This window comes from Podarcis tiliguerta (genome assembly GCF_965153285.1).
Source record: "Podarcis tiliguerta genome assembly, chromosome: 16".
NCBI classification, from domain to species: Eukaryota; Metazoa; Chordata; class Lepidosauria; order Squamata; family Lacertidae; genus Podarcis; species Podarcis tiliguerta.
This window is the reverse complement of record NC_139549.1, coordinates 9,633,131-9,660,749: the sequence shown is the minus strand read 5'-3', so window position 1 is coordinate 9,660,749 and position 27,619 is coordinate 9,633,131. Positions and strand designations below refer to the sequence as shown.

Below are 27,619 nucleotides of genomic sequence, written 5' to 3'. Positions count from 1 at the left end.
CCCAGGGAGGGCGCACCGGGCGGGCGAGGCGCCAGCTTCTCCGCCCGGCCGAAGAAGAGGCTCCGAGGCTGGGAAGCGGCGCTGCTTCCGAAAAGGTATTGGCACCGAGCAGCAGCGGGGAAGGGGGGCGGTGGAGAGCTTCGGGATTTCCCTGCCCCAGAGGGAAGGGCGAGGCATGGCATTTTTGGACCTGACAGGAGTTGCCAAACAGAATAATAACAATAACAACAACAATAAAAAATATCATCATCTTACTTGCCAAATCGCCTTCCTCCAAACACGCTCACTCCGCTGCTCCAATCTGCAGGACTGGCCCTGTTGCAATCCGCGCGTAACACCCGCCTAGTCGTCGTCCCACGTTTGTAAGAAGTTACCCTTCGGAACTCCCTGCCTCTGGTTGTCAGGTCTTTTCCGGCACCTGCTAAAAACATTTCTGTTTAAGCAAACCTACCCAGATATGTAGAATGTTGGCCGATTTTTAAAATCTGGGGTTTTTAAAGCTTTTTAAAAAAAACTTTTTATTTTTACTGATTATTTTATTCTTTCGTTCTTTTTGTAAACTGCTGCGAGGGCTTTATGATGGGCAAGCAGTATATAAATCTTTGAAATAAATACATTAAATAAATATTTTAAAAATCATAGGTAAAGGTAAAGGACCCCTTTACCCCCTAAGACTTTTTATGTATGTGATGACAGCCACACAGATGCTATTAGCCCAGAGATGGAAAGAAGATAAAGTCCCTACAAGAGAAGAATGGCAAATTAAACTGTTGGACTATGCCGAAATGGCGAAACTGACAGGAAATCTCAGGAACCAAGAAGACCAAACTTTAACAAAGAATGGGGAAGATTTATAATTTATCTTGGAGACTGCTGCAAGCAGATGAAAACATTGGCAGAACTGCAATAACACTTGTAATGTACGTAGCAAGTACTATGGAAGTAATGGAGTTGCCGTATTTGCCGCTCTATAAGACGCACCAGACCACAAGACGCACCTAGTTTTTGGAGGAGGAAAACAAAAAAAAATATATTCTGAATCTCAGAAGCCAGAACAGCAAGAGGGATCGCTGCACAGTAAAAGCAGCAATCCCTCTTGCTGTTCTGGCTTCTGTGATAGCTGCGCAGCCTGCATTCGCTCCATAAGATGCACACACATTTCCCCTTACTTTTTAGGAGGGAAAAAGTGAGTCTTATAGAGCAAAAAATACAGTATATAAAATATGGACAGTAGAGAAGATGGAGTAGAGAAGATTTAATAATAGGACCCATGGAGGGGATGGTGAGAAGTCTAGAGATTCAGAAGAATCCTTAAATGTGTATGTGTATGGTACCTCGGGTTAAGTACTTAATTCGTTCTGGAGGTCTGTTCTTAACCTGAAACTGTTCTTAACCTGAGGTACCACCGTAGCTAATGGGGCCTCCCGCTGCCACTGCCACACAATTTCTGTTCTCATCCTGAAGCAAAGTTCTTAACCCGAGGTACTATTTCTGGGTTAGCGGAGTCTGTAACCTGAAGTGTCTGTTACCCGAGGTACCACTGTGTAGTTATAATTTTATATTTGTAAAATTGAATGAAAATCATTTCAAAAAAGGAAAACCAAGATTAGGAAAACGAACAACCAAACACCAATCATTTAATAACAAAAAAGCGGGGTGGGTGCCATTTTGACTGCCTCAATCTGCGTAGCCTGTCTGGTCCTCGCTGCTGTCGTCGGAGGACAGGAGATCTTCGGGGCTGCAGGCAAAGCAGACCCGCCCCATGTCCTGCCAGCACATCCGGCAGTAGAGGGTCCCGCACTCGGGGTCTGGGCACAATTTGGAGTTGCTGGATTGGGGCAGGCCGCAGAGGATGCAGTACTTGCGGAGAAAGCGCTGGAGGAACGGGAGCCAGCGGCCCAGTCTGTCCAGGAAGGGCTTCTCCTGCAGCGGGAGGAGAGAAGGGAGGGAGGTGCTCAGCCCCAGCCAGAAAGGGAGCTATCCGCCTACATTATATCATGGAATCAGAGTTGGAAGGGACCCCAACGGTCATCTAGTCCAACCCCATGCAATGCAGGAATTTCCACTGAAGGGAAAGTTCTTCGCCACATGTTTCCGGATGCCTCTTAACATCCGGAAGACATCTGAAGGCAGCCCTCTTAAGGGAAGCTTTTAATGTTTAACAGACTACTGTGTTTTAATACTTTGTTGGAAGCTGCACAGAGTGGCTGGGGAAACCCAGCCAGAAGGGTTGGGTATAAATAAATAAATATTATTATTATTATTATAACAATATCCTTGCTAAGGATTTCATACGGCAGTTCCTGCGATCAAAGGAGTGAGTCTTCATCTCTGTTTGGATACAACTGGGCGCCATTTTGAATCAAGATGGCCGACTGAACCTTTCAAAAAGGCCCTGATTTTAACCACCAGTTTCAGAACAGCACAGACTTTTTTGGGTGTATTTCTTAGAATCTTTCAACAAACACCTGGGGAAGAAAGGAGACTGCTGATTGGAAATATATCCAAGTCGAGAGGGTGCTGGGGACATCAACATTAAATTACATAACAAAACCGACAACCTTCACCAGAATAAAAATAGAACAACCCGTTTCAAAACATTTGACAGTCTCTTTTTAGGATCCAGATTCCAGAGCCATTTAAAATGGCATTCTCTCCCCCCCCCCAATCTGAAGCAGTACAATCCATGTTGAGTTTCCTTTCCCCTTCTTCCCTCCCTGCACCTTTTCCTTTGTGTGTCTTGTTTTTAGATTGTAGGCCTGCAGGCAGGGACAATCTTGTTTCAACTGCTTGTAGGTAAGCCGTTCTAGGGCTGAAAAGTGGGGTGCAAATGCTCTAAAAAATAATGCCACCCCTTCCTTCCCCTGCAGGTAGAGAGATTGGCCCGGGTCCAATTGAACCAGCATTTCGTATAGTCGCGGAGCCTGAATGTGCCTTGTTTTTCAGCCAGGCTCCTGGAATGAAACTATCTGACCCTTGCCCTGCTAAACTATCAGGTGCCTAAAAGCGCCCGGCTAGGCTGCTGGTTTACTCAGTGGTCCCCAGTAGGAGGGAATGGGTGGAGGCCCATCAGCTGAGCCAACAGGAAGCCTTGCCCTGAGGTCCCCACACAGCAGGGGAGGTGGAAAGGTAGGGGGCTCAAGTGGGCAGGAAACGGGGGCAGGGTGTTGCCTTCGGGCAGAGATTTAATGGATTGCACAGAACTGCCCAAACACTCGTGCTCTAGATGCACCGGGGGCAGAGAACAGGTGCTCACAAGCAAATCCACACTGGGAGCAAGCATGTTTGGGGAAAATCCTTCCTTTTATTCAATCAAAAAAATGTTATTCAATAGCACATTGAAATAAAGAAGAAATGAGATAATATGAGGAACGGCAGATGGAGTTGGGTATGTTTAACCTGAAGTACAATACAATACGATAATCTTTATTGTCATTGTCCCATAAAGAACAACGAAATTGAAAAAATCAACATCAGACATTCAAAAACCCACAAGCCTGCTATCCCAGCCTGGTTAGCCCCTAGAAGCTCTGATACCCCATAATTGAATACAATATACTCACATAAAGACTACCTTAAAGGTAAAGGGACCCCTGACCATTAGGTCCAGTCGTGACCGACTCTGGGGTTGCGGCGCTCATCTTGCTTTACTGGCCGAGGGAGCCGGCGTACAGCTTCCGGGTCATGTGGCCAGCATAACTAAGCTGCTTCTGGCGAACCAGAGCAGTGCACAGAAACGCCGTTTACCTTCCCGCTATAAAGTGGTACCTATTTATCTACTTGCACTTAGGGGTGCTTTCGAACTGCTAGGTGGGCAGGAGCTGGGACCAAACGACGGGAGCCCACCCTGCCGCGGGGATTCGAACCGCCGACCATGCGATCGGCAAGCCCTAGGCACTGAGGTTTTACCCACAGCGCCACCCGCGTCCCTAAAGACTACCTTACACTGCGTTTAAAACCAAAATCGCATTTGGATAGAAACTGTTTCTCAGGCAGCAAGTCCTAGTCTTTAAGCACAATGGGTGACACTGTTTCTCAGGCAGCTAGTCCTAGTCTTTAAGCACAGTGGGTGACATGGGAGCCATATCTAAAGGGTTGTCGCATGGAAGATGGAGCAAGCTTGTTTTCTGCTGCTCTGGGAGGGAGGACCAGAACCAATTGGCTTCGAACTGCAAGAAAGGAAATTCCGACTAAACATCAGGAAGAACTTTCTGGCAGCGAGAGCCGTTCAACGGTGGAACGGACTTCCAGGGAAGGACTCTCCTTCCTTGGACATTTTGAAGCAGAGGTTGGACGGCTATCTGTCTTGGATTCTTCAGCTGCGATGCCTGCAGTGCAGGGGGCTGGACTAGATGACCCCTGGGGCTCCCTCCCGACTCTACAATTCAGCCAAGCTGCCTATGTTTTTCCACTCACCAGTCTTTTGCGCTGCCGAACGCGCAGGATGATGCGCTTCCGCTGCACGATGATGAAAGCCATCCTCTGCCGGAGCATCTCGTTGTAGAGGAAGAGAATGCGCTTCTTCTCCCTCTGAGAGAGAGAGAGAGGGAGAGAGAGAGAGAGAGAAAGAAAGAGAGGCAAGGGAGAACGTGAGACTGGAGAGAAAGCGTTGTTATTATGCCGTCCGGCTGTTCTGGCCGCAAACAATGGCGTAGCGTGGGTTGTCAGCACCCGGGGCAAGGCAAGTAATTTGCGCCCCCTAACCCGTGGATTTGTGCCCCCTAACCCTAACCCCCAGATGTTGCGCCTGGTGCGGCCGGCCCCCCCTGCACCCCCCACGCTACGCCACTGGCCGCAAATGGACGTCAAGCATCCTGGTAGCCAGGGCCAGATTTAGGTTTGATGAGGCCCTAAGCTAAGGTTACCAGACGTCCCCATTTCCAGGCGACAGTCCCCAGATTTACAAATCAGTCCACATACAAAATCAATTGAAGTTGAAAAGTGTCCCTGGATTCACTGAAAAAAATCTGGAAGCCTTACCCTAAGCTACTGAAGGTAATGGGGCCCTTTATATGTCCAGCCGTCCTTTGTCAACAACAAATTGTCACAGTTTTAGGGGTTGTTTTAAAAAGTCTGGAACGGATTAATCTGTTTTACATTACTTTCTATGGGAAAGCGCACCTTGGTTTTGGAACAGACTCCCGGAACGGATTAAGTTTGAGAACCAAGGTACCACTGTATATAGAAATGAACCAGTGATATTTTAGGGAGCAGGCTAGCAGGCGGGGCCCATTACTTACATCATAGGAGTCTACACAACACAAAACACTGTTGCTGTATGTAGGTTTTATTTTGTTTGTTTTTTATCTTATATTTTGGAAATGTACACCCAGGTTTTATTTTCCCTTTACATTTTTTTAGGGGGCCCTAAGACTGTGGGGCCCTAAGCTATAGCTTGTATCTTATACATCAATCTGGCACTGCTGGTTGCCCTCACAGTGCAACGGTGAACATTTCTCGTGTTGGGCAAGGGGTGTGCGCGCATTTAATCTGGGGCCTGGCGTCCCAACCTTGGGGAAGAAGAAGGCGGCGATGACGCGGCGGATGCGGAAGACGTAGACCTGCGCGAAGCACAGCAGGATCAGGGCGCCCAGCGGTGTGACGCAGCTCACGTACTGCTCCTTGCTCATTCCATGCGCTTCCGGCAAGCAGTCTGAGGGAGAGAGAAAGAGAGAGACGGGCCAGAGGCGCAACCTTTGACAGAACGCAACAGCCATGGTCTTGTTCAATCCCGAGTGGAGGCATGCAGGGAGCCTCTCTCAGCCCAAAGGCTGCATTGGCTTCTGGGAAAATTTTCGCTGGGCAGGGCCAAGGGCCAAAGTGGACAGGCCTCTCAGGCCGCGCTGGGTTTACGTATAAGCTAAACAAGCTATAGCTTTTTTAAAAAATAATGTTTTATTAAGATTTTCACATAAGAAAAAAGAAAAATACAAAAATGAAAACAAATAAAAACAATTCAATTTTCATAATGTTTCTTGCATTTGCTTATTTCCCGGACCTCCCCACACCTCCCCTCTCTGTATTCCAGTTCAATTATTTGAAGGAATACGGAAAAATGGAAGGTTAATAGACGAAAAACTAAAGGTATAATATATAAAGATCAAGATAAGGATAAGGTAGAGGGAAGGGATTTGCTGAACAAGCTATAGCTTAGGGCCCCACTCTCTTGGGGGCCCCCCAAAAAAATTAAAGAAAAAAAACTGGATGTACCGTACATTTCCAAAATATAAAATAACAAACAAATAAAATAAAACCTACATACAGCAAAAGTGTTTTGTGTTGTGTAGGCTCCTAGGATGTAAGTGATGGGCCCCGCCTGCTAGCCTGCTCCCTAAAATATCACTGGTTTGCTTATTTCTATATATAGGGTGCCTACATTCTGCGTGGACTGGTTGCATGGCAACATGCGCAGATGGCTTTCGATACCTATTAGGTCCATAAATTACTATATAGCATATATTCAACACAAAAAACAGTGACTATTTGTTGCTGACAAAGGACAGCTGGACATAGAAAGGGCCCCATTACCTTCAGTAGCTTAGGGCCTCATCAGACCTAAATCTGGCCCACCTGCCGCTAGATATTAAACCCATATGCATAGCACTCATTTCTACTGAAATGAGGCTGCATTTTAATGTTGTACTTAATCTTGTTTTTAAGTTGTATTTTAATCAATTGTTTTTATACCTGGTGTTAGCCACCCTGAGCCCAGTCTTGGCTGGGGAGGGTGGAGTACAAATAAAATTATTATTATTATTATTATTATTATTATTATTATTATTATTATTATTATTATTATTATTACTACTACTATTGGCAGCTGCTCTGGAGGCTAACCCCTGGACCATGGGGCCTTATCCCTCCCCACTTCCAAGAAAACCACAGAAAATACCCCCCACCCCCAATCTTACAGTCTCCATCCTCTGCATGGCGCCTTTGCCTGTCCTCCCCAACTTACGCAGGTTGTTTGTCTCCATCACCATCTCCGAGGAGGTGTTCAGGGCCCCGATGGTGCTGCGCAGGAGACGGGCCATCATGGTGTTCCCTCCGACTATGACTTCCAAGTGGTGGCTGCCTGCAGAGAGGGGCGGGAGAAGGGATTTAGCTAGTCAGTGTGGTGTAGTGGTTAAGAGCGGTAGTCTCGTAATCTGGGGAACCGGGTTCGATTCCCCGCTCCTCCACATGCAGCTGCTGGGTGACCTTGGGCTAGTCACACTTCCTTGAAGTCTCTCAGCCCCACTCACCTCACAGGGTGTTTGTTGTGGGGGAGGAAGGGAAAGGAGAATGTTAGCCGCTTTGAGACTCCTTAAAGGGAGTGAAAGGCAGGATATCAAATCCAAACTCTTCTTCTTCTTCTTCTTAGTTAGCTATCACCCGCTCTTCACCCCAGCCATCCCACGGGCGGCTCACAACATTAAAACACAATGTTGTTGTTTTTTTAAAAAGAAGTAAAAACAACTTGCGACCACAAAAATAATAAGTGTCAAACGCCGGGGTGAAAAGGGGCGTCCTCAACATTTGCCAGAAGCCGCATAATGAAGGCGCGAGACATGTTCCTGTATGGAGGGAGCTTTGTGGTCCACCAGAGAGCAAGCCCTCTTGCAGCCCACCACCACCCCAGGGCTCTGCGGGCGGAGGAACGACCAAGAGGGGCCCCTCTGTCTATCGCAGCACTCGAGGGAAGAAGGCAGTCTTTCAAGGTATTTGAGGCGTGAGCCATATCGGGCTTTGAACACCAACATAAAGACATTAAACCAGTGGCATAGCGTGGGTAGCAAGCGTCCGGGGCAAGGCGGGGAGGGTGCGGGAGAGAGGGAAACAGATGGAGTACACATGCTCATTCAACTGCCCAATGGCATCCGTGTCACCCAGGAGATTGCAGCCACAGGGAAAAAGAAGAAGAAGTTGTTTTGCTGTCTGGAGAGGTCACATCCTGCTTCACACGGAGAAGCCATTTTCAACAGAGCCCAGTGACAGAAGCACGCAGCTGTATGCAGTGGCGTAGCGTGGGTTGTCAGCACCCGGGGCAAGGCAAGTAATTTGCGCCCCCTAACCCGTGGATTTTAGCAGGGGGCAGAGAGCTGCGAGTGCGAGCGCCCCCCCCATGTTGCGCCCGGTGCGGCCGGCCCCCCCTGCACCCCCCATGCTATGCCACTGGCTGTATGGAGGCAGCACCAGGTGCTGAAATTTTGTGACCCTAAGAATTTTGTGTCCTGTGCTGCTGCCCCCATGCTATGCCACTGCCTTGAACTGGACCCAGAAACAAACTGGCAACTGGCGCAGGGGTTATACGAGATCTAAATGGAACCCCAGCCAGGAATCTGGTTGCTGCCTTCTGGACCAACTGAAGTTTCCAAGTCGTCTTTGACCGCAGACCCACGTAGAGCACATTGCAATGTTGATTTGTATTCCGCTTTTCCAACAACAAACCCTGCGCTCGTAAAAACGTCCTGCTCTTAAAATGACTCTGCGCCATCTTGCTGGTGCCTGGGAGTGGTGCTGGATTGCCATACAGGCATGTGCTCAGGGCAAGGGACGCGGGTGGCGCTGTGGGTTAAACCACAGAGCCTAGGGCTTGCTGATCAGAAGGTCGGCGGTTCGAATCCCCGCAACGGGGTGAGCTCCTGTTGCTCGGCCCCTGCTCCTGCCAACCTAGCAGTTCGAAAGCACACTAGTGCAAGTAGATAAATAGGTACCGCTCCGGCGGGAAGGTAAACGGCATTTCTGTGCGCTGCTCTGGTTCGCCAGAAGCGGCTTAGTCATGCTGGCCACATGACCCGGAAGCTGTACACCGGCTCCTTCGGCCAATAAAGCGAGATGAGCGCCGCAACCCCAGAGTCGGCCACGACTGGACCTAATGAACAGGGGTCCCTTTACCTTTATGTGCTCAGGGCAATAGCTGAGCAAGACCCCCCCAAAAAAGCTAGAATAGTGTTTCTTTTAAAGCATAAAAGTAGGGGGTGTCCCACCAACACAGATCAAAGTAAGGCAAGGAAATCAGATCCTGTTGTGTGTTGCAATGAACTTATGATACATTCTGTAATAAGCATTTGATTCGTTTCTTTCGTTATTGCATATGCATAAAAGCAGCGTACGTTGTGCAATTTGCTGTTTTATTTCAGATAACTGAGATAAGAGGTGGGATGAAACGTAACCAATGCTATTTTATTTTATGGTTCAGCATAGAGGCGGCAGCAGTGAAGAATGCCCGTTCTTGGGTCACCGCAGGTTTGCCTTGTAGCACAAGAACGGGTCTCCCACCCTTGTACTAAAATAAAGGAAATTAATAAATATTTGCCCGTTTGATGTTTTCTAAATATCCAGCTGATGTTTAAGGCAGGGCTGGAGAGGAGGGGAAAGGTGGAACCTCCCTTCCGGGGTCATATAACTTACTGCGGAAAGAATACTCCACAAAGGAGTGGTGTTTTATGGTGCTGAATATGGTATACAGCAGGAAGTCAAGGACGCAGGCAATTATCACGAAGAGCGATGCTGGCAAACAGCCCAGTAATTCTGACATCTGGAAAGAAGCAGGGTGTGTGCGCGGGAGGAATAAGTGTGGGTCAGTGACACATATGGGGCTGATCAGCCCCTGGATAGAGGACATCGCCCGTGTTTTACAGTAAACAGCATAAAACATCTATGCGAAAAAAGTTCAGAGAAATCACGAGAGAAAGAGGCTACCCCCAGCAATAATGAGTCATGTTAAAGAACTTGTTGTCCAGCATGGGCAACAATTAATAACAGCTAAATCTATTCACCGTATTTTTCGCTCTATAAGACGCACCAGACCACAAGATGCACCTAGTTTTTGGAGGAGGAAAACAAGAAAAAAAAATACTCTGAATCCCAGAATCCAGAACAGCAAGAGGGATCTCTGCACAGCGAAAGCAGCGATCCCTCTTGCTGTTCTGGCTTCTGGGATAGCTGTGCAGCCTGCATTCGCTCCATAAGACGCACACACATTTCCCCTTACTTTTTAGGAGGGAAAAAGTGAGTCTTACAGAGCAAAAAATACGGTACTTGTTTACATTTATATTCCACCTTTCCCCACCACCCCAGAAGCTCAAGGTGAGGTGCACATTTAATATTATTATTATTATTATTATTATTATTATTATTAATTCAACTTATACACTGCCCTATACCTGGAGGTTTCAGCGTGGTTCACAACAAGACCACAACATACAAAATCAAACCAAAAGCAATAACCTAATTAACCCCCCCCCCAAAAAAGCCATATTCTAAAAGGGTGTTGGGTATCAATAAGATCAACCAAAGGCCTGATTAAAAAGGAACGTTTTTGCCTTCCTCCCCATTTCTCTTCCTCCCCATTTTATCTGCAAAAAACCCCATGAGATAGATGCAGTGACTGGCTGAAGGTCACACCCAGTGAGATTCATGGCGGAGTGGGGGATTTGAACCCTGGTCTTAGCCTGGCACTCTAACCACTATTCCACCGCTGCCTCTCCAAGGAAAGAGGGCACCACTGGACATATAGAGCTCTCAGGGAAAGCTGTCGAACTTGGACAAGGTTATGCGGTCTCCCTCGAGATATAAGATTCTAGATTTTTATGACTGCTTTATATTGTACATCTCTGGGCAGTGCAAGATTCGAGGGGTTTCAGGCACAACTTACACATCACCTGTGTTTCCCTTTGGAAAGGAGGCACAGTGCAGACTGTGGCATCTCTATGGTATATGGTTTATTTACACGTATATACAACCTGGTCCCAAGAGGGTCTTGTTTCCCCCATAGCTGCAGCCCTGGATTTCAACAGACATCAAACATGGCTCTGACCCTCTCTCTAGCTTGCCGCCTTTACCAAACTGAAACCTTTTTTCCTCCCAATCACATTCCAGCCTATGCTAAAACTCCAAACCCTGGTTTTCATTCTTCTAACGAGCTCTGAACTGAAGGAGGGGCCCCACTCATCTGCGTCTGGCACAGAGCCATCTTAATCGCTTTCTTAATGGCCCATTACTTTCCTTTTGTTTTCTTAATGGCTCATCTCCCAGGCAATTATCTCATCAGGAGACTGGCCGGGGTTATGTTTTAACCCTTGCTGGATCCAGGGGTTCAGGAGTTGGTTAAATTCTAACATCTACTGGATCCAGAAATTTAGGGGAGTCTGGTACCCAAAAACGCATTATGATATATTGTATAGGTCACGTTTTTGTTTTTGTTTTGTATGATTCCTATGAATATTTTTATGTTAGTATGATTCTGCTTGGTTACAACCATCATTTGGTTGCCTTATTAATAAATCTGAAGTTGGTATGAAAACAGCAGTGGGGGTGCGGAGGTAGTAAAACTCACAGGGCCAACCCCAGGAGGAGAACTGGGGGGGGGGGGGGGGAATACAGGGGTCTCCTGGCAGTTATCAGCACCCTTGACAAACTACAGCTCCCAGAATGCTTTGGGGGAGAAGCCATGACTGTTCAAAGTGGTACAGTAGTGCTTCAAAGGTATGCTGCGAATGTGGCCTAAGAGAATTGAAATGGGCAGATCCTGCGATCCCTACTAAGAATAGACCCACTGACATTAATGGACCTAAGTAAGTCATGCCATTGACTTCCATGCACCTACTCTGAGTAAGGCTGGCACTGGATACACAGCTCACAATTATTAAAGCATAGCAGGATCTCAATCCTTTAGCCTCAATGCCTCCCTCTAACTCCCACCACCTCCATCTCCGTAGGTCTCTGCCCCCAAAGCCCATCTACTTACCATATTTTTGGTCTCGGGCGGCTGGAAAGCGAGGCGGAGAGGGTCGATGAGACCGCTTTGCTCGGCACGCCGTAAGGGCAGAAGTGTCCGCTTCTTCTGCAAGGTTCACAGGGCGGGAGGAGGCAGTAGAAGTGGGGAAGAGTTGTCATCACCCTGTTGCCTGTTGCCATCACCCACCACATTACATCCAGAGGTAAACTGCCTCTGGATGTGGAGGTTCCACTTCAGCTCTTGTGACTAAAAGTTTGCTGAGGGACGTATCCTTCATGGGTCTGAGAACCCCACAGGGGCTCTGCTTCCTTCCCCTGAATGCCCTTTGACCTCTGCCGCCTGCAGCCACAACCCCCTCTGGCTGTGGCTGTTGACCGTCACCACCCGGCCATCTAGCCAAGCCGCAAACTCTGGCCGCTCCTACCTGCTTCCGACGTCGGGCGTCTATCTGCCGGAAGTAGCGGGATATGTAAAGATTGTCAAAGCGGATGTCCTGCGTGTAGCTGTTTGTGTAGGAGAACGCCCTGAGGGAAAAGAGGATGGAGAAGGGGCTGGGAAAGAATGTGGCGAGAGGTGGGGAGACACTCCAACCTAACCCACTAAACTCCACTCCCAACCCATCACAGCCCACTGCAAAAGCTCCTGCCAAGGCCTGGGATGCAGCCTTTTTGTTAAAAAACAACAGCAACCAATGACACAGCATGCAGCTAGTCCTCAACGTTCAGATCACAGCTGCCGAAGGCTGCAAAGCTCTGGGTCAGGGCTGGTGGTGGTTGTCGGCTTTGGTGTCCAACCCACCATTGGTAGAAATTCAAAATCCATCCCCATCGCACACCTGCTTATTATAGTCCCACAGCCAATGTGGAACACAACAATAATTTCTCTTGCACAAGAGGGGAACTTGACGCCTTCCGGATGGTGTTGGGGCTCCAACTCCCACCAGTCCTCCCTGCCAGCATGGCCAAAGGGCCACAGGTTCTCCACCCCTGTCTTGGGCACACATCCCAACCAATCAGGGATCACGTTATATGCTCTTGCAGAGGGGTGAAGCAGGGATGTGGCCCCTGCAGCCCTCCAGTTGTTTGCTGGTAGTAGAACTCCCATCAGGGATGACGAGAGCTACAGTGGTACCCTGGGTTAAGTACTTAATTTGTTCTGGAGGTCTGTTCTTAACCTGAAACTGTTCTCAACCTGAAGCACCACTTTAGCTAATGGGGCCTGCTGCTGCTGCCGCGCCGCCGGAGCACGATTTCTGTTCTCATCCTAAAGCAAAGTTCTTAACCCGAGGTACTATTTTTGGGTTAGCAGAGTCTGTAACCTGAAGCGTCTGTAACCTGAAGCGTCTGTAACCTGAAGCGCATGTAACCTGAGGTACCACTGTACAGACCAGCAACACCCAGAAGGCCACAGATTCCCCTTCCTTGGCTTCTTTTATTTTCCCGCACGGAATAACGACAGAACACGTTTTCATGCTGCAGTCAATGAAAAGCCAAGTGTCGAACGCTCGCCCAGAGACTTAGGAAGGTCGGTAGGCAGGGCAGAGGCATAGTTTCTGTTATTATTGGCTCCTGCTTCTACAACAGGGGTGAAGGCCCTGCAGCCCTCAAGATATTTGCAGGGACTCCGGCTCCCATCAGCTCCAGCCAGCATGGCCGATGGTCAGAGATGCTGGGAACTGTAGTCCAAGAAAATCCATGTACCAGTAGGTTGCCAACGTGCTGAAGGGTGCTCAAATCTAGGGCCTTAGGCTTGCTTCGCATGACCCAAATAGGTTCCCTGCCCCCCCCCAGGAGCCACCGCGCCCCCAGCCCAACTCACGAGGCAAAGACAATGATGAACATGCAGGAGAGGAGGACCCGAAGGACAGACATGGAGGTGCTCAGTCGCTCGCCCTGCTTGGCCACCTCTTCGTTGACTTCATCCACCAGGTGTCTGTGGGAGAGGTTGGCACCGACCAGCATGGTCTGGTGTTCTTCCTGGATGCGGGGAGGGTGGGGGAGAAGAAAGGAAAGGAATGTCCGAAACGCTGGTCCCAAAAGATCTACACTGGTTGCTGGTACATTTCTGAGGACAATTCAAAGTGCTGGTGCTGAACTTTAAGGCCCCAAATGGCCCCAACCCAGGGTACCCAAAGGAGCGTCTCCGCCCCCACCGTCCATCCCGGACACTGAGGTCCAGTTCTGAGGGCCTTCTGGCGGTTCCCTCCCTCTGAGAAGTGAGGTTACAGGGAACCAGGCAGAGGGCCTTCTCGGTAGTGGTGCCCTCCTTGTAGAACACCCTCCCGTCAGATGTCAAGGATATAAAGTACAGTGGTGCCTTGCAAGACGAAAAGAATCCGTTCTGTGAGTCTCTTCGTCTAGCGGTTTTTTCGTCTTGCGAAGCAACCCTATTAGCGGATTAGCGCTATTAGCGGTTTAGCGGCTATTAGTGGCTATTAAAGGCTTAAGGGATTAGCGGATTAGCTGCTAAAAGGCTATTAGCAGCTTAGTGCCTTAGAAAAAGGGGGTGGGGAGCGAAAAAAAATCGCAAGACATTTTCGTCTTGCGAAGCAAGCCCATAGAGAAATTCGTCCTGCGAAGCGCATTGAAAAACGGAAAACCCTTTCGTCTAGCGGGTTTTCCGTCTTGCGAGGCATTCGTCTTGCGGGGCACCACTGTATTATATGACATTCAGAAGACAGCTGAAGGCAGCCCTGTATAGGGAAATCTTTATCATTTTATTGTCTGTTTGATATTTTGTTAGGAGCTTGCCAGAGTGGCTGTGGAAACGTAGCCAGATGGGTGGCGTATTATTGTTGTTGTTGTTGTTGTTGTTGTTGTTGTTGTTGTTGTTACTATTATTATTAAATGCCTGGGGTTTGCTTGCTTATTTTTTTAATTGTTTATTTTTTAATTGATCTGTAAGCCTTGCTAGAGGTCTTTTCAGCTAAACAACAGGGCAGAAGTGCTTTAAATAAATAAATAGACCCCTACCGCCACTGCCATACGCACCTTGACTGCTAAACTGGCTGTGAAGTCCTGGTTTAAACTGTCCACGGAATCGTTAACCCGGTCGTAGGTCTGGCCAAAGTTCCCTTCCACAGGAATCTTGTCGCGGCACCAAGTGTGCATAACTGCAGAGGAAGAGGAGGAGGAAGAGGTGGAAGAAAGCAGCTGGAGAGCGAAGCTGCATTTCAGAACAAGAGTTAGGCGCTCTGCAAGGATGTGGCAGGGATGTACCACTTCAGACGGGCAGGTGGGGGGGGGATGTACCACTGCTGGTGGCAGGTGGGGACTCACAGGATGGGATGCCCAGCCTCAGGGACCCTCTACTGGAAAGCACGTGGTTTGGATCGAGATTTGAGTCCGACATGCCGGTCTGGTTCACACGGTGTGTTAAACCAAACCTTGGTTTAGGGAGGTCCTGCGTAGCTTCCCCTGGGAACTGTAGTTCAGCCTAGGTAGCAGAGCCATAATCAAGAGGCCTGTCAGCCACACAACAAGCAGTCCCTACAAGCAATGGCCTCAAGCTTCACCTGGTACGCAGGCTGAGACCCTACCTGCCCGCGGAATGTCTCGCCAGAGTGGTGCATTCTCTGGTTAGCTCTCGCTTGGACTACTGCAATGCGCTCTACGTGGGGCTACCTTTGAAGGTGACCCGGAAACTACAACTAATCCAGAATGCGGCAGCTAGAATGGGGACTGGGAGCAGCCACCGGGACCACATAACACAGTCCTGAGAGATCTGCATTGGCTCCCAGTACGTTTCCGAGCACAATTCAAAGTGTTGGTGCTGACCTTTAAAGCCCTAAACGGCCTCGGCCCAGTATACCTGAAGGAGCGTCTCCACCCCCATCGTTCAGCCTGGATCCAGTTCCAAGGGCCTTCTGGCAGTTCCCTCATTGCGAGAAGCAAACTACAGGGAACCAGGCAGAGGGCCTTCTCGGTAGTGGCGCCCGCCCTGTGGAACGCCCTCCCATCAGATGTCAAAGAGATAAACAACTACCTGACATTCAGAAGACATCTTAAGGCAGCCCTGTTCTGGGAAGTTTTTAATGTATGATATATTAGTGTATTTTTGGTCTTTGTGGAAGCCGCCCAGAGTGGCTGGGGATACCCAGCCAGAAGAAGAAGAAGAAGAAGAAGAAGAAGAAGAGTTTGGATTTGATATCCCGCCTTTCACTCCCTTTAAGGAGTCTCAAAGCAGCTAACAATCTCCTTTCTCTTCCTCTCCCACAACGAACACTCTGTGAGGTGAGTGGGGCTGAGAGACTTCAGAGAAGTGTGACTGGCCCAAGGTCACCCAGCAGCTGCAGGTGGAGGAGCGGAGACGCGAACCCGGTTCCCCAGATTATGTGACTACCGCTCTTTTTTAAAAAAAAAAAAAAATTAGATATTTTATAATTATAAAAGGAAAGACAATAAAGAAAAACAATACATAGATTCAACAAACAATACGTCAATAATAAAAAAGAATACAATACAACATAAAGAAAACGAAAACATTTAAACACACATCCAAATTTCATATCTGTATCTTTCAGTTGCTTATTTCCTCGACTTCCTCGCACCTCCCTTTTTTGTATTCTAGTTCAAATTTGCTAATTCAACAAATCCTTCCTCTCTTCTTCAATTTTGTTCTATAATTTATCCTAACACAATTTAACTTTAAATTTTCCACTTTAACACATTAACAATTAATATTCATATAATTCTTAATAACACTTCTGCTAAAACCGCTCTTAACCACTACACCACACTGGGCGGGGTACAAATAAATAAATAAATAAAAATAATTATTCTCTTGTCCTTGGCTGGAACTCACTCTTGGCAAAGTGGCAGAGGAAGCTGAACTTCATAGGAACGCAAAGCAGGTGGTTGATGAAGGGCACGGCAATTGTCCGCATGCAAGATGCATGCTTAACTGCAAACCAGGTCTGGCAGCGTTTGATGGCTTGGTCTATAATTTCTAGAAGGGGGAAAAGGAAAGCGTTGACAGTGTTGTTGTTGTTACTATTTTATTTGCTAAGCCTCTTTGAAAATGCAAACTGAAAATAAATCAAACAAAACAGATGCAAAGGGCAAGTCATTAATGTAACAGGCTTAAGACAGCTATTCACACTTAATGCTTCCTTTCTCCTTCACTCTCAGCTGAACCTACCTCACAGGGTAAAATGACTAGGAGGAAAACTATGCAGGCCATCTTGAGCTCCTTGGGTACAATGTAATCAATCAATCAATCAATCAATCAATCCCACCCCTCATGGGTGGATGTACCAACTATAATACACCCTCTCCAATATATAGGAGAAAGATAAGGATTAATCAGGAATAACTTCCTTGGTGTCCACTGCCATTTTTTATTTGATGTTGTCAACTTTTTAATGCTCTATGTTTTTACATTTTCTGGGCGGCATCAACTAAGTTTTACTTACAGTAGCCCCATTGAAATGAATGAACAATCTGGCTTGCAGCAGTTCTCAACCTGTGGGTCTCCAGATGTTGTTGGACTACAACTCCCATCACCCCTAGCTAGCAAGGCCAGAGCTCAGGGATGGTGGGAGTTGTAGTCCAACAACATATGGGAACCACCAGGTTGAGAAGCGCTGGTTAGAGAGACATTTGGGGGAAGCTATGACTGTTGACGCGGGTGGCGCTGTGGGTAAAAGCGTCAGCGCCTAGAGCTTGCCGATCGAAAGGTTGGCGGTTCGAATCCCCGCAGCGGGGTGCGCTCCCGCTGTTCGGTCCCAGCACCTGCCAACCTAGCAGTTCGAAAGCACTCCCGGGTGCAAGTAGATAAATAGGGACCGCTTACTAGCAGGAAGGTAAACGGCGTTTCCGTGTGCGGCTCTGGCTCGCCAGAGCAGCGATGTCACGCTGGCCACGTGACCCGGAAGTGTCTTTGGACAGCACTGGCCCCCGGCCTCTTGAGTGAGATGGGCGCACAACCCTAGAGTCTGTCAAGACTGGCCCGTACGGGCAGGGGTACCTTTACCTTTACCTTTATGACTGTTGAAGTGGATTACGAGTGATTTAAATGGATGGTGTGAATGTGATATTAAATGCAGGTTTGAATGCAGAGTCAAATGTGGGTTTAAATGCCTTTAAAAAATAAAACAATGCTCTGACAAAGGTGGAAATAGGACAGAACTGATGGATGGTGAACAGAAGCAAAAGTAATGGTGACCAGATATTTGATCCTCATGCCCACCCTTAGAATAATCTGTGCTCACAACCCCACGTGTCCCTTTCCCATATGCTTACGGGTGCAGCGCATCCGGGTCTTAGCCTCGTAGATCTCCTGTGTGGAAGGGTTGGCTTTGTGCACCGCCGACCTCACCGAGCGAACCCCAAGGCCTGCATTGCTGGCCACCTGCTCGTTCAGCTCTGAGAAGGAACGTGAAACGTCCCTGGTTTCGGACCTCAGGGTCTTGCCGCTCCTCTGGTGCAAAAAACAGGAGTGGGAGACAGTGGCGTAGCGTGGGTTGTCAGCACCTGGGGCAAGGCAAGTAATTTGCGCCCGCTAACCCGGGGCAAGGCAAGTAATTTGCGTCCCCCCCCGCTGCACTGTCCCTCCCCCAGGTAGTCCCTCGCTCTCTCTCCGCACCGCACCGCACGCCTGGCACCCTCCCCTCCACAGTGGGCGGCGACCCGGCGGCTCGGATCGGATTCGCACAGCCAGCACTGCAGTGAGAGAGAGTGAGTGAGCCAGGTAGGGGCAGAGAGCTGCGAGTGCGAGCGCACACCCCCCCGATGTTGCGCCCGGTGCGGCCGGCCCCCCCTGCACCCCACACGCTACGCCACTGGCAGGAGAGGGATGGGGGCAGAGGGGGGTGAACTAGAGATGGCAGCCCCACAGATGGAAAAGATTGCTTTGTATATATTTTCCCCAAGCAGAAGGGACAGCTACCACGATGGGCAAATTCCAGGGCTCCCATTCCACCATTCTCATGTCGCATGACCTGATGGATGGGACCAGTGGTCCATGTAATCTAGGGAAGAGGGGATCTGTGGCCCCCCAGGTGTTGCCAGACCACATATCCCATTATTCCTGGACATTGGTCATGCTGGCTGGGGCTGATAGGAGTTGGGAGTACAAGAACATTGTTGAACTACACCTCCCATCATCCCATGCTGACTGCGGCTGACTGGAGTCTAGCAACACCCAATGGCCAGGCAGATGCTCCAAGAGAACTAGAAGTACCCCATCTTGGAAAGCCAAGCCGTTCCCGGAAAACTATCCCCTATCCCCTGCTTTCTTCAGCCTCTGCCTAAACTCCTTAAACTGCTTAAATGGATCAGGACCACAGTACCTCAAGGACCAGCTCTCCCCATATAAAGTGTCCCAGATCCTGAGATCATCCTTTGAGGCCCTTCTTTGTGTGCCTCCTTCCACGTGAGGCCTGGAGGGTGGAAACGCGAAAAGGGCCTTCTCCACAGTGGCTCCCTGTTTGTGGAATTGCTCTCCCCGAGGGATGTTCGTCTGGCGCCTTCATTCTATTTCGCCAGCTGAAAATCTTCCTCTACAACCAGGTCTTTGGCTGATTAACCTCCTATATCCTTTTAAATGTATTTGCGGAGGTGGGGGGCTATAGTTTTGTTCTGTTCTTGTTTATATGGTGAGTTTTGCATTTTTAACTTGCATTTTTATACAGTGGTACCTCAGGTTAAGTACTTAATTCGTTCCGGAGGTCCGTACTTAACCTGAAACTGTTCTTAACCTGAAGCACCACTTTAGCTAATGAGGCCTCTAGCTGCTGCCGCGCCGCCGGAGCACAATTTCTGTTCTTAACCCAAAGCAAAGTTCTTAACCTGAAGCACTATTTCTAGGTTAGCGGAGTGTGTAACCTGAAGCGTATGTAACCTGAAGCGTATGTAACCCAAGGTACCACTGTACTGTGAACCGCCCTGAGATCTTCGGATGAAGGACGGTATACAAATTTAATAGATAATAACATATTATTAATCAATCACACCACGGTTTCTCCCTTGCCAGAAGCACCCATGCTGAATGCCCAGGGACCTTCGGGGGCACTAGCAGTACTGCCAACCCCCACCCCACCTGGCGACCTAGTAGACGGCTTCTCACCACCATGTCCTTGAGAATCTTGCGTAGAGGGGACAGCGAAATCTTCCAGGCACGCTTGGCATTGTCAATCTGCATCTCCACGGTGCAGCTGATGGAACGCACCACTTCGCCCAGGTTGTGACGGGTATTTGCCACCGGACCTGGTGGGGAGGAGGGAGTATGGCAGGAGGAAGGAGAAAAACATCATGCAAGAAAGAGGAGTGGCACCCTTTGTGCCAAACCATCCAGGAATGGGGAAGAGGCCTCTGCTGTGGCTTTCTTGGCAATGGCAGCATAGTTGGCACCAGAAGTTAAGCTGCGCACCACAGCCTCTGTGGGTAGCCCTCTGGTTCAGCCAGAAAGAAAAACTAGGGATGGTCAAACTTGCCCCTGTTAATAATATTTATTGGTCACATTCACCCCATACGTTCTCTTTTTTTGCATACTATCAGCAGCCACACAAACTGCAGCATGACGACGTCCTTACAACCTTATTATATAGTAAGTTGTATTATATACACGCAAACGTGCACACATTATCATGCTGGATAGAGGCGTATCAAAACATATTCAGTTTTAAATGCACGGAAAATAACAATCAACAGCAACTAAACACTACAGCCCAGCTACTGCAAAAACCTTCATAAATTTATACAGTGTTACATTACTCCTTTCCCTTTCTCTTATCCTGTACAAAACAGGGCCCTCAAAATCCAGTAAGATCACAGCATGCATTTAAAGCGTTCTTCTTTCACAGCCATGGCTGCTTCCCCTCAAAGAATCCTGGGAACTGTAGCTTGTGAAGGGTACTGGGAACTGTAGCTCAATGAGAGGTCAGCTCTCTGCACCCTTAAGAAACTACGGTTCCCGGGATACTTCGGGAGGAGTCATGTTTCTTAAAAGTGGAATAAGATTGCTTTAAAAGTATGACGTGAGCATGCCTATTGTCTCACTATTTTTTTCTGACAGTCCAGATAGAGAGGACTGGAGGGCCACATTAGGCCCCTGGTGCCTGAAGTTTCCTAAACCTGCGCTAATAGAAACATCCCATTAAAAATTTGCTGACGAAGGATGACAGACCAGGGCAGGAAGATGAGAGTTCCATGGTGGGAATAGGGAAAACGAGGTGGGAAGGGCAGTAAGACTCTAAGGAACATACAGAGACACTGCCTAGGTCAGATCAATGGCCCATCCCAGTCCAGCATCCTAGAATCAAATGGTTGTGGTGTTGGAAGGGACCACGAGGGTCATCTAGTCCAACCCCCTACAATGCAGGAATATGGGGCTTGAAACCCACAAACCTGAGATTAAGAGTTTCTTTTAAAGTTAATACCTGTCACTGCCTGTTGTGGGAGTACTTTCCATAAACTATACAGTGGCACCTTAGTTTAAGAACAGTCCTGTTTATGAACGATTTGGTTTACGAACTCCGCTAAACCGGAAGTAGCGTCCCGGTTTGAAACTTTACCTTGGTTTAAGAACGGAATCCGAACAGTGGAAGGGCACCGGCGGAGGGAGGCCTCATTAGAGAAAGCACACCTCGGTTTAAGAACGGTTTTGGTTTAAGAACGGACTTCCGGAACGGATTAAGTTCGTAAACCGAGGTACCACTGTATTGTACACACTGTGTACCATTCTATATCCCTGAGTTTTATAGTATTATGAGAGAAGAAGAAAAATAACTCTCCATTCAATTTCTCCATATAGCAAGCTTAATTTTACACATTTCTCTCACACAGTCATAGATATGAGTATTTATTGTACCGTCAAAGACCCTTGCCAAGACATAGGTGAGGATGTAAATCCGTCCTTCTTTCCCCAGGAATTTGGGGACCACCAAGAGGCTGGCACAGCGGAAGTGTGGGGATGTGCCCCAGCCCAGGGCAGCCACACCTAGGGGAGGGAGAAGGGGGAGACGGTCAGTTTTTATGCTGTGGGGCTGCCCCATGCTCTTATCAGCGCTGGGGAGGAACAAGCTTGATTTAATTGCGTACACATTGCACTTCTGAAGAAAGATGGGTTGTTTAAACCACTTTTGGAATTTCAACACCCCCCATGGCATGTTCATTTATTTATCTTAAATTTATCACCTGCCCTTTACCAGCAGATCCCAGGGGAGGCACAGCAATAAAAAAACTAAAAGTTAGGAACAGTAAAAGCAGATTACAATAACGGAACAGGGGCCCTGAAAATATATACACACACCCCAGATACTCACATTTATTTGAAAACCATTAAAAGTACTCAGTCAACTGAGGTTATGCCCCCTGGAGAAGCCTGTCCCCCCCCCCAACCAAAGCCTGCCCCACGTAATATCTTCTTTTTGGGGTATATATTTACCCATGATTTCCCCCCAAAAGGCTCTATAACTTGGGGGGTCTCCTTAAAAAAGCTCAAGAACTTTGGCTGCCTCCCCTCTTAACAAAAACCCTGGCTATGCCCATGCCATGCGCCCTGTGGCAGCCATTTTGTGTCATGCTATGTCCCTGTGGGAAACATTGTGCGTTAGTATAATTGAATTTATTATTTGCCCTTGACCAGCAGGTCCCACGGGCAGGGGTACAACTCCTCAAAATTCAAAACTGTTATGTACCGAGCTGAATCCTAGAGCAATAGGATTCAGAATGCAGCAGTCTGATTGGCCCGCAGGAGCCACCCAATCCAGCTCCAGGTGGAAGTGAATCAGTGACCTGATTAGCCTGCAGGAGCAGCCAATCAGGCTTCTGGAGGAAGTGAATCCGCAACCTGATTGGCCTACGGGAGCAGCCTGGAATTAGCCAATAGCGGGGCCCATTGTGTAAATAATGTATATATATCTAGACGTTCTGGGGAAAGTTTGATTCATTGTTACTACAAGCCAGTGGCGTAGCGTGGGGGGTGCAGGGGGGGCCGGCCGCACCGGGCGCAACATCTGGGGGGGCGCGCTCGCACTCGCAGCTTCTGCCCCTACCTGGCTCACTCACTCTCTCTCACTGCAGTGCTGGCTGTGCGAATCCGATCCGAGCCGCCGGGTCGCCGCCCACTGTGGAGGGGAGGGTGCCAGGCGTGCGGTGCGGAGAGAGAGCGAGGGACTATCTGGGGGAGGGACAGTGCAGCGGGGGGGGGCGCAAATTACTTGCCTTGCCCCGGGTTAGGGGGTGCAAATTACTTGCCTTGCCCCGGGTGCTGACAACCCACGCTACGCCACTGCTACAAGCTGAATAAAGAGTGTAAAATTCACACCTGACTCCGAGTATATTTCAAAAACCAAAAACAGTTGAAAAAAATTACAACCGCAGGGACAGCGTAGGCCTTGCAAACATGCACCTCAGGTGTCAAAAGGCCTGGGTAAACAGGGTATATGCCACACACCCTGTCCGTGACTGCCCTTTTGTCACGGCCCCCACGGCGATTTCTCCAAATATGCCCACTGGCTCCCACAAGTTCCTGGAACTAGATAAGCCTCTTTCGGTTTAAGATCCTGCCATGGTTTTGGTGTAGGTTTTGGGTTACAGGGGTATTTGCAAAAAGCTAACGGGAACCAGGCCCCTCTGCTAACAGGCCTCCCAGGATGGTGGGCCCTTCACTGCCCAAACCCTTTACGAATCCTTCCGCCGCCGTGGCACCTCCTCTTTTGCCCCAGAGCCTCTGCCGTCCCTCCTCACCAGCCATGCCACACATCAGGTCGATCTTGTGCTCTTCGGAGATGGTCATGGGGAGAATCAGCATTCTGGAAAGGCCTGTCAATCAAGAGAGGGGCCTGGGTGTGACACCTGCAGCTTCTCTTGCTTAGGGTTCCCCAAAGTGAAAATCCTGATTTTTTGATTTTTTTAAAAGCATTTTTGTAATACAGTGGTGCCTTGGGTTACAGACGCTTCAGGTTACAGACTCTGCTAAACTAGAAATAGTACCTCAGGTTAAGAACTTTGTTTCAGGTTGAGAACAGAAATAGGGCAGCAGCAGTGGGAGGCCCCATCAGCTAAAGTGGTACCTCAGGTTAAGAACAGTTTCAGGTTAAGAACAGACCTCCAGAACGAATTAAGTTCTTAACCCGAGGTAAAGGTAAAGGGGTAAAGGTACCCCTGCCCGTACGGGCCAGTCTTGACAGACTCTAGGGTTGTGCGCCCATCTCACTCAAGAGGCCGGGGGCCAGCGCTGTCCGGAGACACTTCCGGGTCACGTGGCCAGCATGACAAAGCTGCATCTGGCGAGCCAAAGCCGCACACGGAAACGCCGTTTACCTTCCCGCTAGTAAGCGGTCCCTATTTATCTGCTTGCACCCGGGAGTGCTTTCAAACTGCTAGGTTGGCAGGCGCTGGGACCGAGCAACGGGAGCTCACCCCGCCGCGGGGATTCGAACCGCCGACCTTTCGATTGGCAAGCCCTAGGCGCTGAGGCTTTTACCCACAGCGCCACCCGCGTCCCTTAACCCGAGGTACCACTGTAATAATAATAATAAAAATCGCCCTACTTGACATACAGCCGGGTTTCCCCAGACATTTTGCCGATTCAGCAAAAATCTGCCCGGACGCCATTTTGACAGCCCAATTCCCATATGTGTCTGGGAAAATCTATTGCAGCCTTACTCTTGCTTCTATCCCTTGAACGAACGGTGCATCATCTTTTCTGACCCCTCTACCCTTGGAAACCATCTTTATTTTGGTCCTACCATCCTCCACCATTGGCCACATTCACACCATGCATTTAAAGCATTATGAGACGGCTTCCAACAGCCATGGCAGTTGCCATATTTCAAAAAGTGAAAATCCAGTTTTGCCCAAAGTTGTTGAGCTGAGTATCCTCACAGCAGACAATCTATCCCAGCCCTCCCAGACCCTATAAACTCAGAATATGCTTGTTTGATAGGAGGCAGGCATCTTCCTCATACCAGGTCAGAGCACTGGTCCATCTACCTTAGGACTGTCGACACTTCATGCTCTGCTACTGTGGTACTGTGTGTCTAAAAATCAAGTTAAGAGTCCAGTCCTCATGGTTTTTTTAATAAAGGAGGTGATTTTCAAAAGGAGCACAGGAGCTCCCCTATACCAAGTCAGACCAACTGTTCTGTCTGCGCCAAGCAGGGCTTTGGACAAGTGTTCTACCTCTGAGCTATGGCCTTGATCAGGGGTCAGCAACCTTTTTTTAGCCGTGGGCCGGTCCACTGTCCCTCAGACCATGTGCTGGGCCGGACTATATTTTGGAAGGAAATAAATAATGAACGAATTCCTATGCCCCACAAATAACCCAGAGATGCATTTTAAAGAAAAACACACATTCCACTCATGTAAAAACACCAGGCAGGTCCCACAAATAACCCAGAGGTGCATTTTAAATAAAAGGACACATTCTATTCATGTAAAAACATGCTGATTCCCGCACCGCCCACGGGCCAGATTGAGAAGGTGATTGGGCCGCATCCAGCCCACGGGCCCTAGGTTGCCTACCCTTGGCCTTGATTATAAAGATACCAGTCCTCATGGTTCTGGATAAAGGGGTGACTTAAAGGTAAAGGTAAAGGTACCCCTGCCCATACGGGCCAGTCTTGACAGACTCTAGGGTTGTGCGCCCATCTAACTCAAGAGGCCGGGGGCCAGCGCTGTCCGAAGACACTTCCGGGTCATGTGGCCAGCATGACATTGCTGCTCTGGCGAGCCAGAGCCGCACACGGAAACGCTGTTTACCTTCCCGCTAGTAAGCGGTCCCTATTTATCTACTTGCACCCGAGAGTGCTTTCGAACTGCTAGGTTGGCAGGCGCTGGGACCGAACCGCAGGAGCGCATGGGAACAAACGAAGCTACCATATACTGAGTTAGGTCCATGTAGCTAAATAATGTCTACCTTGTGTGGCAGCAGCTCTCCAGGGAGCTCCCTCAGCCCTGTCTGGAGATTATTACTTACTGAATATATATATTGTACTGCCCTATACCCAGAGGTCTCAGATGATGTCAGAGATTAAACATGGGACCTTCTGCAAGCAAAGCAGGTGCTCTGAGTTATTGTCCTTCTTTGCTTCTCTAGAATGCAACATTTGCCTCTTATGGACTGCCCATCTGCTTCCAAAATGCCGTGAGCTCCTCCAGTTTCATGGGACCCTGATAGTTTGGGATCTGACGTTGGCCGAGACCAATTCAAAATGCATATATATATTTCTACCTCCGTCTGCAATCATGTTTCCAGCCCTTACTGGATCAAAGTGGACTCACCCAGAGCATACAAGCTCCCGATTCCAGCCCCCAGGAAAAACTTGGCAGCCCAGAATTCGTCCGGCTGGCTCCAAAGGAACGTGATGCAGAAGCGAGGCAGGAGGAAGCTGAGAGCGCGTTTCAGAGCTGCAAGAGAAGTTTATAAAGCTACGCTTGGCGCGGAGAGAGTGGATAGAACACTGGATCTCATGGACATACAACGAAACTGAATGTTGGAAGATTCGGGACAGATAACAGAAAAGACTTCTTCACACAGCGCAGAGTTAAAACTACGGAACTCACTTCTGCAGGCCGGGATGGCCACCAATTTAGACAGGTTTAAAAGATGATCGGACAAATTAATGGAGAAGTCTGCCAATGGCTACTAGCCCTGGTTCCTATGTTCTTCCTCCACTGTCAGACCCAGTGAAGGGCATTGCCTGGGCACAGCTATCAACTTACAGATTTGAAAATAAGGGACCAGCAGCCTTGAAAGTAAGGGATCAGCAGCCAAAATAAGGGGTTTTGCTATTGTAAAGAGTTACATACATTGGTAGGACTGACAGGTGCTGTCAATCTGGCATGAGGCGGTTGCGGCGCCGTGGTGCCCGCTGAAGCGCCACCCTTCTGCGTCCCTCCCCATCCCCTCCTCTTCCTCCTCCCTCAGGCCGCCTCCTCAGCTGCCACCACCGCTGCCGCCTCCGGGCTCGCGGGTGGCGTGGGTGAGAGTCTCTCTCCCTCCCCCCCCTCTCTCGGGTGGGGAAGGGCCGATGGAACTCCTCGCGCCAGGATGACGACGCCAGCGCGCTCTCTCACTCACGGCAGAGGACCCTGAGCTGCTGCTTCCCTCCCAAGCCGGGTGAGCATGAAACCCGGGAAATTTAAGGGACATCATCAATAAGGGACAGCAGCGGGACACGGCGCTGGGATAAGGGAGTTTCCCGCCAAATAAGGGACGGTTGACAGCTATGTGCCAGGGGGAGAGGGAGCGTGTCGAGGGAGAGTCACTAAGGGCCGGGCAGGGAGGCTTAGAGGACAAGGTTTTGACCCTTGGGTATGGATACCCCACCTCTCATCCAAGGCTTGAGTGTAGGGCAAGGGCTCAAAGGGGGAGACTCACTGGTGTTGGGGGGCTTTTGCTTCCGGCCCTTGTGCTTCTTCACACTTTGGTACTTTCCTTTGTCATCTGAGTGCCCCATAGCACCTGACTCCTGATGCAAAAATGGGGCAGGATGTTGTATTTAAAAAAAACAAAAAAAAACCAAGACCTCCAAAGCACAGATTCACTGGCGAGGAAAATTAGAATGGTTAGGTGTTGTTGTTGTTTGTTAATTATATGCAAGAACCTTGTGCAGAGTAATTAACTCCAACAGGCATCTCCATCCACTGTCATCTATCAACAGCTGTAGCTGCAGAAAGTCCCACTAGCCTAGCCTTCTTCCTGACAGGCTAGATTTCTAAGTGCAGGGATTCTTTTATCCTATTTGTGCAGATGAGCATTCCGTTGAAGGGGAAACCCCTCCCTCAACACACACCAACAAGTAACCTGAAGCGGGACAGCTCCAGACACAGCCCGGCCCCTTCCGTGAGAATTGTGTCATCACAATCTGGGTTCTATGTTGCCGTGCAAAGTGTGTTTACCAGGGACAGGAAAAATGCACCACCTTCTGTCTCAGAATTTCAGCTCTGC

At 49.0% G+C, this 27,619-nt stretch overlaps 1 protein-coding gene across 5 annotated transcripts; it reads right to left on the bottom strand.

Moving 5' to 3' along the window:
- Nucleotides 1–1,606: 1,606 nt before the first annotated feature.
- On the bottom strand, nt 1,607–27,494 carry DCST1 (DC-STAMP domain containing 1). 5 transcript variants are annotated; one of them, XM_083416550.1, is made up of 16 exons: nt 27,050–27,493; nt 25,951–26,076; nt 23,374–23,487; nt 21,533–21,661; nt 19,790–19,929; nt 17,965–18,142; nt 16,526–16,669; nt 14,713–14,834; nt 13,541–13,698; nt 12,147–12,246; nt 11,732–11,827; nt 9,394–9,520; nt 6,959–7,075; nt 5,511–5,653; nt 4,417–4,530; nt 1,607–1,923 (listed from the first exon to the last, which is right to left on the bottom strand). In XM_083416550.1, the coding sequence occupies exons 1-16, from the start codon at nt 27,126–27,128 to the stop codon at nt 1,678–1,680; spliced, it is 2,133 nt and encodes a 710-aa protein (XP_083272676.1). In that variant the 5' UTR covers nt 27,129–27,493; the 3' UTR covers nt 1,607–1,677. The 5 variants fall into 5 exon arrangements, with proteins under 5 accessions (XP_083272676.1, XP_083272677.1, XP_083272678.1 ...); XM_083416551.1 differs by having other exon boundaries at nt 23,413–23,487; nt 27,050–27,492; XM_083416552.1 differs by lacking the exon at nt 5,511–5,653 and having other exon boundaries at nt 27,050–27,494.
- Nucleotides 27,495–27,619: the final 125 nt, after the last annotated feature.

Bases quoted from the DNA above. Each gene is read 5' to 3' on its own strand.
- DCST1 (XM_083416550.1), bottom strand. From the start codon at position 27,128: ATGGGGCACTCAGATGACAAAGGAAAGTACCAAAGTGTGAAGAAGCAC. The intron at 21,662-23,373 runs GTGCCACGGCGG...TCCCTCCCCTAG, and splicing joins GCTCTGGGGCAAAAGAGGAG to GTGTGGCTGCCCTGGGCTGG. The intron at 16,670-17,964 runs GTAAGCATATGG...TCCCCCTTCTAG, and splicing joins GACCCGGATGCGCTGCACCC to AAATTATAGACCAAGCCATC.